General features: G+C 38.5%; 1 protein-coding gene across 12 annotated transcripts in view; it reads right to left on the bottom strand.

Annotated features, from left to right (window-relative positions):
• The window catches only part of TMCC1 (transmembrane and coiled-coil domain family 1), a 272,181-nt gene that overhangs the window by 72,224 nt on the left and 187,769 nt on the right, over positions 1–12,188 (bottom strand). For 2 of the 12 annotated variants that reach the window (XM_053599175.1, XM_053599178.1), the window contains exon 1: positions 982–1,364. The exons of 9 other annotated variants lie outside the window; for them this stretch is intronic. In XM_053599175.1, coding sequence (XP_053455150.1) covers positions 982–1,008 — 27 coding nt within the window. In that variant the 5' untranslated portion in view covers positions 1,009–1,364. Of the gene's footprint in view, positions 1–966; positions 1,365–12,188 lie in introns of those variants that run through there. One more of the 12 variants, XM_053599177.1, reaches the window with a different exon arrangement.

Below are 12,188 nucleotides of genomic sequence, written 5' to 3'. Positions count from 1 at the left end.
CTTAAATCAAATGGCAAACATTATTAACGTATAATAATTTTAGAACCAGGCAAAACTATAAAGAATCTACTTTGCTTTAGTATTCATCTCTCAGAAAATATCTATATCATTTAAGAAAAGCAACTGAAAAAATCATGGTTAAATCAAGCTATAGGTTAAATTTTCTACCCAAGACTGGGTGAAATGTGAAAATGGTGGTTGTATTGCATAAAGTTAGATCATCTTCCTATCCAATTTAATCTCAGGGATCTATTCTGCTGATTTAGAGATACAAATTTAACCCTCAGATTTTGTATATTGCTTTATAATTCAGAAAATTGCCAAGTCCTCAGGAAAAAATACTTCAAAAATAAGTAGCTGCGTGATAAGAATCTTTTTTAAAATGTGAGAAATATTTCAAATGGCTCAAAACCAAATTCCTATTTGTTATGCGCGCCTGGCATCTTCAAATTTAACCCAAGCTTTTCCCAAGCAGCCAAAGGCAAATGAACACTTTTGTTCAGTGAAAGAAATGCTTTTTTCCCCCCAGAAACTATTTAGCCTGAGAAAGTGAGGATATTTACTCTGCACTGAAGCAGCCCATGGTATGCAAGAGATGGGACACTCCAGATAATTTACCCTTCACTGAAACAGCCCATCATATGCAAGAGACAGGACACTCCAGGATGATCTGAGCATGCTCGTACAGCCACAAAGCACCCGCTGCATTCTGCCCACATAGCTATGGGTAAAAACGAGCAACTAGGAAACACATGTCATGCTTCTCTATTATTGCAACCTCACACAAGTCAGTCCTAAGTCAGTCCTAAAATAGCAAATGCCCCTGGCTGAGATCTATTGCTAAAAAAATGCTAAGTTTCTGCAGCTCAGGCCATTTCCTGTATCTGTCTATTCAACCAGCCCCCACTTAAAGCTGTAGAACTACAGGATTCAGGAAGAGATTTAAAAAAAAAGACAGATACACACACATATACAACATACGGTTTCCGAGGAGAGTGAGGGCTCCATGCTTGTGAGGGAGGAATATGCCGAATAACCCTTGGGTTTCTCTCAGATTTGAACATGCTGTACTGTGGCATGAGGTCAGCAGTGACTGACTCCAGCCCTGTGAGGCTGAATTCTACCCTGACAAAGCAGTATCACTGTAATATGAAGCAAGAGGATCCAGGGCATGTTGGCAGCTGTACAGAATGCCTGTTCTAGAAAGTAATGGCAATTCCAAAACAAGAGATCTATGCTGTCACATGAGATAATCTTCAGCCCAGTTAAGCAATGAGCACCCAAAATACTTTGAATACCAAGCACAGGCAGCTCACAATAATAAATAGTAGGAAAAAACTTTTCTCTTTGAACCTATTTTGTGTCTGGAGGAAATAAAGAGGAAGTAGGTAATTTGCAGAACCATTGGTTAATTTGATTTATATCACAAATAACATACTGATTCTGATCTGAGATAAGGTACAGTCTTTTGATCCTGAACACTGTGACCCAGGCTGAGTGAGGTTTTCATCACTTTGAGACAGAAGAGTCTCAACCTCCTCTGTGACTTTACCAGATTAGAGCATAGTATTCTGAAAATCTATTTTTGGTAATAGATATATACCAGCAATAAAGGTGTGGTAAAATGACCCCATTTTTCACACAAAAGGCAAACATAATATACATCAGCATTTCTTTTTAGTTCATAAAAAATGTGTTCCTTTAGAAGTTCTTCCTCCACATAAAAATACTTTAAAAAGCTTTAAATAGGAAAGAGAGCCAGAACATGGAATTCCTATCAAAAGAAAACAGGGCAATGTAGATATTCCTTTATATTCTCTGGTCTCCCTTGCATTTTAAAAGTTCTGTTCTAAACCAAAAGTGACCCAATAGCTTTTTAACAAATAAAATTTAGCCAGGAAACAAGAGTAAACACAAAATAATGGAGATAAAACAAAAACTGCATGACAGGATTGACAGGAACGTAAATCTGTAAGAAGTTCATAAATAATTCAGAATTAACACAGATTGAATAAAGTTAGAATTTTAAATAAATTTAAGACTTACCTATGTTATGCTATTACTTTTTTAAAAAGCAAAACCTTCTGAAGATTTCTTCTTACTTATATGAAAAGTGCAAATATCCAAGTATGCCACACAAGAACCCTGACAATTAGTCTTCCATGTCCTCCATAGGAACCTGTGTTCTAGTCATTATTATGGCCATCTTACAGGCAGAAAAATGGAATAGAGAGATTAGAAACTTCCCCAAAGTTATCCAGCCAAGCAGAAGGGCTAGGATTCAAAGCCACATAGTAAAGTTCTGACTGTACATTCTTACCTACTAGGTAGTTACATTTACAATAATAGCACTATCTGTAAGGAATCAGTAGAGACAGAAGGCGAGCACCTACAATAGAGGTCAGGAAAAGAAAGAAGTGTGTCACTATGGGCTGGGAAAAAATCTTCAACTGAAGAGGTAGAACTTGAGCTGAACTGAAAATTCAAAATATCTGAGGCACTTTTCTGGGCTCTGGAGATACAACAGAAAACAAACAAAGAAGCTGTACCTATATAACTGAGGAAGGCAGCCAATATAATAAACGTATCTACAGGTAAGGCTTAGAAAGAAAAATAAAGCAGAATAAAGGAGATAGAGGACAATGAGGTCTCTGATAAAATAACATCTGACCAGACACCTGAACCAAGTGAAGAAGCATGTGGATGTCTGGGAAGGACGTGTTTCAGGCAGAGATATCAAGGGCAAGGGCTCAGAGACAGGAAGGGGTTTGGTGTGCACAAGGAGGTTGAATGAACAGGGAAGGAATGATAAAGAGAGAGGGTCGGCAGAGGAAAGCAGAGTAAAATTATGTAGGAAATTGCAGGCTACTGTGAGGAAGTCACTGGAAGTTTTAATCAGAGTACAGTTAGACTCTGACTAAGGATTTTGTGTCCCCCTGCAGACAGGGTCTTGCTCTGTCACCCCAGCAAGAGTATAGTGGCATACATCACAGCTCTCTGCAACCTCAAATTCCTGGGCTCAAGCCATCCTCCTGGCTTAGCCTCCTGAGTAGCAAGGACTGCAGGAGTGGGACTGGGACTGCACTACATCCGGCTAATTTTTCTGTTTTATAGAGATGGGGTCTCACTCTTGCCTAGGCTGTTCTCAAATTCCTGACCTCAAGCAAGCCTCCTACCTGGGTCTCCTAAACTGCTTGAATTATAGATGTGAGCCACCACACCCAGGCTGATTTAGGTTTTCATCACTATGAGTAAAGAATAGACTATGCTGTGGTGAGTGAAGGATGGGGGTAACTGTATGAAGTGCAGTTAGAAAGCTATTACAGTACTTCATGTAAGACAATTGAAGATAAGCGCCTTGTATGCACTGTCTGACATATTGAAGGACCAAAAAACAGGTCTATTAATGCATAATTGAAGTGGGAAGAAGAGGGGTAAAGAAGAAAGAAAGAAAATAAAACAAAGAGTTTTCACTGACAACACACTAGCTTCACTTTTACATTAGTTTACTAACATGGCATTTAAAAGGGGACATAAATAATTTGATTATTTATATGTTTTTTCTGATAAAGATTTTTTTTGTTTTTATTTTATTTATTTATTTTTTTTGTAGAGACAGAGTCTCACTTTATAGCCCTTGGTAGAGTGCCGTGGCGTCACACAGCTCACAGCAACCTCTAACTCTTGGGCTTACGCGATTCTCTTGCCTCAGCCTCCCGAGTAGCTGGGACTACAGGCGCCCGCCACAACGCCCAGCTATTTTTTGGTTGCAGTTCAGCCGGGGCTGGGTTTGACCCGCCACCTTCGGTATATGGGGCCGGCGCCTTACCGACTGAGCCACAGGCGCCGCCCGATAAAGATTTTTTTTGAATCTACATTTATATCCAAACACCTAATAGATAAGTTTTGTTTTGTTTTTTTTTTTTTTTTTTGAGACAGAGCTTTATTTTGTCGCCCTCGGTAGAGTGCTATGGAGTCACAGCTCACAGTAGAGGGTCTCGCTCTTGCTCAGGCTGGTCTCAAACCTGTGAGCTCAGGTAATCCACTGTGCAATGTAATTTCCCCATTCTTTAAAAATCTTTCAATAAAGATAACACCTCTTTTTTTTTTAAATCTAAGAAACAAAAATATCACCAAACCAAAAAAAATGTTACTGAGTAGTTTTAAAACTGAGTAGTTTTAAAATACTACACATGCCATTTCCCTTATTTTATTAGTACATTTTGCTTTAGGTCATTTTACAGGAACATGTGAAAAAGTAACATATTTTAAATATGAATTTTTGTTATATTTATACTATCAAAGGAAATTTTGATTTCTCAAAAAAACACAAAAACTTCCTATCTTCATCTTCTACATTAATTTCTAACTCTACAGCCTATGTATTCCCACTCCCTGGATATTTTATTGCATTTTGCTTTCTACAGTTCATTCATATGCATACATACATATATATAATACGTATACACACACACACACACACACCCTTTTTTTTTTCCTTTGGAGACGAGAGTCTCACTTTGTCGCCCTGGGTAGAGGGCCATGTTAAAAAGCTATTGGGTCACTTTTGATCTACAACAGTACTTTTAAAATACAAGGGAGACCATAAATTTACAAAATTGTAAACTTACTTAAACCTTCTTACAGTAACCTCAAACTCTTGGGCTCAAATGATCCTCTTACCTCAGCCTCCCAAGTAGCTGAAACAATAGATGTCTGCCACAACACCAAACTATTTTTAGAGACAAGGTCTTATTCTTGCTCAGGCTGGTCTCAAACTCCTGAGCTTAAGCAATCCACCTGCTTCAGCCTCCCAGAGTGCTAGGATTACAGGTGTGAGTCACCATCACACCCTGTTTTGAAAACAATAATTTTACTGACTCTACTTTTTTCGAACTATACATCTCCACAGAGATTCTCATATCCAGAGCCTCCTAGGGTTGTTAAGAACCACTGTTCAAACTAAACATCCTATTTGTGATGTGAAACCCCAGGCTTTGAAAAAAGAAGTGAATTCTGTGGTTGTGAATCCACATGTACTGATTCTCCGTATGTGTTCCTTCTACCACACCATGCTGTGTTCTCCTACAAATTTGTTCTCACTTCATGCATTCTTCTATGTCATACCAATCTGGTTTTTACGTCACCATTGCTTAAAAACAAAGAAATGCAGAAATAAAAAACAAAATCTTCTCAATTTCTGCAATGTACTCACTTTGCAGAGAGGTTTCTGGTTTGGTATCCTTCCCTTACAGCTTTACTATGTATATCCTCTGTGCAGGCTTTTCTTGGGACAAATTATTTTTGAATGTTGTTTAACTACATGATTAACAGGATTGATTTCCAGCCCTAGGATATTAAGATTGCCTGCAGTACTCTGTGAACTCTTTTAGAACCCCTCTCCCTGTAATGAGGATTAGTAAATGCTAGAAAGAATTATGGGGAAAACTGATTAGGTACGCAAAGAATGAATTCAGTGGATTCTTTTTTGAAATATAAATTTAAAATCTTTAAAAAGATAATAGGTCAGGCGGTGCCTGTGGCTCAGTCGGTAGGGCGCTGGCCCCATATACCGAGGGTGGCAGGTTCAAACCCAGCCCCGGCCAAACTGCAACCAAAAAATAGCTGGGCGTTGTGGCGGGCGCCTGTAGTCCCAGCTACCCAGGAGGCTGAGGCAAGAGAATCGCTTAAGCCCCAGGAGTTGGAGGTTGCTGTGAGCTGTGCGAGACCATGGCACTCTATCGAGGGCTATAAAGTGAGACTCTGTCTCTACAAAAAAAAAAAAAAAAAAAGATAATAGGTCTATAATCATTAGTACTTATACAAAAAGAATACATTGTCAACCTGTTTAAAATAATTATGGTTTACTTTTTTTAAATATGGGCAATCTTTTTCAATCATTCCCTCTTGGATACTGGAGCCGCTTAATGTTTTTGATGAAGGAATACAGATAATTCTGAACAATCTGAAGCAAAGTTTTATTACAAAAAAAAAATAATAATAAAAACACTCACCATTTGTGATTGATAATAATTTAAAGGTTCCCAATGAACCCACATTCCTGGTATTGATGCCTCACACAGGCCTCCTCTACACTGACCCTGGCTTAGTGAAGGTGACTAGTTATGGCAAATGAAGCACTATCAAGAATGATTCAAACAGAGGCTTAGTAAGTACTTGAAAATTGGGGATTAATTATTCTTTTTGAACAGTCCTTGGAACCCACCTCCCATGCTGCAAAAAAGCCCAATTTGCCACATACAGAATAAGAATCAAGGTCTCTCACTAAGAGACACAAATGAACTTTGAATCAGTGGTTAATAAACTGCTAGCATGAGAATGAGGTCACATGGACTTTTTGGTCATTCCAACACAGATGAACTCTTAATCAGTGGCTAACAAACTGCTAGTATGTGAATGAGGTCACCTGGACTTTTTGGTCATCCTAATATTCCAGCCAACATTATACAAACCAGGAAAAGCATCTGATCAGCCCACAAAATCAAGACAGATAATAAACTGTTGGTATAAGCCACTCAGTTATAAAAATTTCTAAAATTAACTTTTTAGGTTATGTGTACAGTTCTATGAATTTTAAGACAAGAGTCATGTACAATCAGGATACAGAAAAATTATAAAAGACTTCCTTTATGTAGTCATATTTAACGCTACTGCTAACTCTTAACCCATTCTTTTTCATTATAGTTCTGCCTTTCTGAGAATATCACATAAACAGAACCATCGGAGACTATTTCTCTTACCAGCACAGTATCTTTAGATGCATCCAGGATGACATATGTACCAACAGTTTATTCCTCGGTATTGGTGATGAATAGTCCATTGTGTGGCCATACCAAAGAATATACATCCATTTGTTTGCTAAAGGACATTTAGGGTAGTTTCCACTTTTTAGCAATTAAGAATACAGGTGTTGGCTCGGCGCCTGTGTATGAGGCCAGCCACATACACCTGAGCTGGCGGGATCGAATCCAGCCTGGGCCTGCCGAACAACAATTACGGCTGCAACCAAAAAATAGCCCAGGTGTTGTGGCAGGCGCCTGTAGTCCCAGCTACTTGGGAGGTGGAGGCAGAAGAATCGCTTAAGTCCAGGAGTTAGAGGTTGCCGTGAGCTGTGATGCTACAGCACTCTACCCCAGGCGACAGCTTGAGGCTCTGCCTCACAAAAAACAAAAAAGAATACAGGTGTTATAAACATTTGTGTAGGCTGGGTGTGGCGGCTCAAGCCTGTAATCCTAGCATTCTGGGAGACTGAGGCAGGAGGATCCCTTGAGTTCAGGAGTTCAAGACCAGCCTGAGCAAGAGGGAGACCCCATCTCTACTAAAAACAAAAAAAACCTATCTGGGTGTTATGGTAGCTTCTGCTCACAGCAATCTCAAATTCTTGAGCCCAAATGATCCTCTTGCCACAGCTTCTCAAGTAGCTAGGACTATAGGCGCCCTCCACAAAGTCTGGCTATTTTCTTTTTTTTAAAAGAGACATGATCTCGTTCTTGCTCAGGCTGGTCTCAAACCCCCAAGCTCAAGCAATCCACCCGCCTTGGCCTCCCAGAGTGCGGTACTATAATTTTTTGAGGAAAAGAACTTAAGAGAAGAACTATATAATATTTAGCCAAATATTACCTATCACTTTTTCCTCTCCCTTCATTACAGATGCACCAAGTTTGCTTCTGTCCTAAGAAATTCCTTTTAGTTTTCCTTTACCTGAGAATGTCTTTATTTCACCCTCATCACCTAAGGGTTTTTTTCTGCTGGATATAAAATCCTGAGTTGACAGTTTTTCTCCTCCTTCTAGCACATTAAAAATGTAATTCCACTTCCTTATGGCTGCCAAGATTTCTGATGAGAAACAGTTGTTCCCCTAAAAGTACTGTGTTATTTTTCTGATTGCTTTCAAATTTTGTCTTTGTCTTGTTTTGATGATAGTTTCAGTTATGATGTGTCTGGATTTCGTTGTCTTTATCCTGTTTTGGGTTCCTGAGCTGCTTCAATTGATAGGTTTCTATCTTTTTGTTAAATTTTGAAAGTTTCCAGGCGTTGTTTCCTCCAGTCAATTTTCTTTTTTGGCACTTTTTGTCTGGGGCCAGGTTTAGAACCCACCACCTCCGGTATATGGGGCCGGCACCCTACTCCTTGAGCCACAGGCACTGCCCTCAAGTCAATTTTCTACACCACTTCTTTTCCTCTCTTTCTAGAACTCTGATGACATGCATATTAGATCCACAAACCTAACTTCCTCGTTATTTTTTAAGGTTTTTTTTTTCAGATTGGATAATTCCTACTTACTCTCTTTATGTTCACTCTTTCCTTTGTCATCTTCCTTCCATTATTAATCCCATCCAGTGAATGTTTTGTTATTGTACTTTTTAGTTCTAAAATTTCCCTTTTGTTCTTCTTTATCTCTTTCTTTTTTTTTTTTTTTTTTTTTGTGGTTTTGTTTTTTTTGGCCGGGGCTGGGTTTGAACCCGCCACCTCCGGCATATGGGACTGGCACCCTACTCCTTTAGCCACAGGCGCCACCCTTTTATCTCTTTCTTTCTGAGATTTTCTGTTCAAGAGTTTTTGCCCTTACTTGCTGCGACATTTTTATAACAGCTGCTGCAGTGCTATCACATGATGCTACCCTGGCACTGGTATCTTCTGACTGACTGACTTTTTCTATGTGAATAGATGTCCTGTTTTTTCTTTCATATGCCAAATAATTTATTTTATTGCATCCTAGGCATTTTGAACATTGTTATGAGGTTCTAGGTCATCTTAAATTCCTATGGAATCAATTGATATTTTATTCTCAGTATACAAACATTCCAGGTGACCTCAGGCCATAATTTCTAACCAGCCTTCTGTGGATTCCAATAGCAGTTAAATTTTCAAAGTCTTTGCAGTACTATTTCAATCTCTCCTACATATGCCCCATGCTGTTGACAGTTTGGGATCTGGTAGTAGTCTATCCCATACCTTATTTCTCAAGTCTAGGTATACTACTGGAGTCATATGCAATAGAATCTCCAACATGCCTGACGATTGCTCACAATTGTGGTAAGTCTGAGATGCATGGTATCCTGTGTGTGACACGCACAGCATCAAGTCTTGCTGCTTCTGCTACAGTTTTGGAAAAGTTTACACACTCAGCAGTGGTTTGCCATAACAACAAGTGTCTGGACACTGAAGGTAACCACTTTGAGCACCTCTTGTAATTGCAGAAGCCAAAAGAGACTTGTGTTCGTCTTTGGTAATCAGCATATATTATTAGAACTTTAATATAGTTTTTTCCTTTCATAAAATGTGTATACATTTTTGACACCATCTGTATACATCCATTAATAAAAGAATCAAACTATAAATTATAGTATATTCATAAAACAGATTATATAACTAAGAAAAACATATTAGAACTATATGTGAATAAATTTCAAAAGCATGATGCTTAGAGAAAAAACCATAGCAACAGAAATTTTATACAGAGGCTCAGTGCCTATAGTTCAAGCGGCTAAGGTGCCACCCACATACACCAGTGCTGGAGGGTTTGAGTCCAGCCTGGGCCTGCCAAACAACGACAATTACAACCAAAAAATAGCCAGGCATTGTGGCGGGCGCCTATAGTCCCAGCTAATTGGGAGGCTGAGGCAGGAGAATCACTTAAGCCCAGGAGTTGGAGGTTGCCGTGAGCAGTGACGCCACAGTACTCTACCCAGGGCGACAGCTTGAGGCTCTGTCTCAAAAAAAAAGAAAAGAAAAGAAATTTTATATATGGAGACTGGCATGAAATTCAAGAGAATCATTTACTTAAAATTTAAAACCATGTAAAATAATATTACATATAGTATTTATGGATACATGTGTATGCAATATAAGTACATAAACATAGATGTTAAAGAAAAACACTAAGTACTAAATTCAGCTTAGTACTTGTCTCTAGAGAAAAAAATGGATCAGGGAATGTCACACAAAATAATAAACTCTATCTGAAGCAAATAAAGTTTGAAAAATGTTAGTAATGGTTCTCGTGCTTTTATGTTATTCTGTTTATTTTTCTGTTAGTTTGACATATTTTACAATACAAAAAGAAAAACTATGACAACACATGTACCAGCTGCATTAATACTCAAATGTTTAAGGGAAGAATAATATTCCTTTGAGACAGAGTCTCAAGCTGTCGCCCTGGGTAGAGTGCTGTAGCATCAGAGCTCACAGCAACCTCAAACTCTTGGGCTTAAGCGATTCTCTTGCCTCAGCCTCCCAAGCAGCTGGAACTACAGGCACCTGCCACAACGCCCAGCTATTTTTTTTTTTTTTTTGGGTTGTTGTTATTGTTGTTTAGTAGGCCAGGTTTGTCACCCTAGGTGTATGTGGCCGGTGCCCTTGCTGATTGAACTACAGGTGCTGCCCAAAAGAATAATATTCTAACAAAGCATTGGCTAAGCGCACACATACTTGGCCAAAAAGATATTAAGAAGACTCAGACAACAAAGGGGTTCTGAAGGTCTAAGGACATTTTAAAAGTATGCAAGTAAGAGAGCAAGTGAACGTGGCCATATGTGAGAGAGCTGATAAGCAGGCTAACTTTTGTTATATCCTAAGTAGCATCTCATGACTCAAGATGCTAAACAGAGCATCAGCCGTCTTTGAATCTTCTGTGTTCCCCAGCATCATCTGCTGCAATACAATATAGTAGGCTATCTGGCACATCTTATATAGCCCAGCAGTGACTTCACTCAAAGGTGGGAACATGGCATACGTCTGTCTACCATCTGGAGGTGCTCTTGGAACCTCCAGGATAGATAAGCCTATGCACTGAGAAAGGTGAAAAGACTCACCTATACACCATAAGTAGTATACTTTGGTCAGAGTAAAAAGGGGGGTTTTACTCACTCTATACTACCCTCTTCTGGCTCTCATATGACTTGTTGGAGAAGGGAATAGAGAATCTGTCTTTTTAGTCTTATGAATGGCCCCCAAATCTGCTGAACACCTGGGTTGAGGCTGTGGACCTTAATGCGTCCAAGAGAGGAAGTGATCACCATATTCACTTGGCGCCTATAGGCAGAAATGCCAAACTAGTAATTCTACTGACTCATCTGCATCTGCAATTGGCAGGACATAGGTGTATCCTCTATGGAAATGGTAACAGTAATTCTATTAGACTAAAGTCTAATACTTTAATTACTTATCTCCTTATGCTAGAAGTACAATGTTAGGAAAAACAAGTCTTGGCAATTGAATCATGTCATGAAACTCCTTAAAAATTATGGATGGACTGGTGGGGATTTTCACTGAGATTGTGTTGATCAAACTGTGGAGAATTGACATATTAACATTATTGAGCCTTCCAATACATGCTATGGTATCTCTTTCCATTTATTTGGCTCTTTTAAAATTTCTTTTACCAGTGTTTTGAAGTTTTTCACAAACAGATAATGTACATATTTTGTTAAATTTACACGAGTATGCCTTTGGAGAGGGTCGGGGAAAAGCTATGTTTAAATGGTTTAACCTTTAGCAATCACCCTCTTACTCCCACTCCCCATGTCCCCTGTCCCTAAACAACCACTACATTCAGTCTCTATAGTAAGCCTATTCTGAATATCTCCTAAAAATTGGATAATAAAATATGCAACCTTTTATGCCTGGCTTCTTTCACTTGACATGTTTTCAAGGTTCATCCTTGTTACAACATGTATCAGTACTTCATTGGAATGCTTTATTAAAGTAAAATATTATTTTACTTAAATGTTTGTTTGAGGTGTATTATAACAGATGCCAGAGCATAGGTCTCCCTCACAATCTAGTATAAAGATGTTTCATTACAAACCAAAAAATTTTTAAAGTCCCCAAATCTAAATAACTTCTGAAAATTGTTTTAAATGTCCAAATACTTAAAAAACTTAATGCATCCATGCGTTTATTATTTATTACAAAACAACAAGTTTAGTGAAAAGTGCCTAGTGAGAAAGGGTTTAAGCAACTCAATCTAGGTATTTTGTTTTCATTTATTATAAATCCCACTGATTAGATCTGTTTCCTTCTCCTATTGTCCTCTGCCTGGAGAAACTTAAACCATCCATTCTAAGTCAAGAGTACTATTTGAGCACTAAATTGGAAACAAAAACATGGATCTGGTTTAAATTGTACACCATGGTTTCAAGTGAAAATATCTCCCACAAGAGAAA

The sequence above is a fragment of the Nycticebus coucang genome, chromosome 8 (assembly GCF_027406575.1).
Source record: "Nycticebus coucang isolate mNycCou1 chromosome 8, mNycCou1.pri, whole genome shotgun sequence".
Classification (NCBI taxonomy): domain Eukaryota; kingdom Metazoa; phylum Chordata; class Mammalia; order Primates; family Lorisidae; genus Nycticebus; species Nycticebus coucang.
The sequence above is the reverse complement of the archived record's forward strand: the minus strand, read 5'-3'. Positions and strand labels throughout refer to the sequence as shown.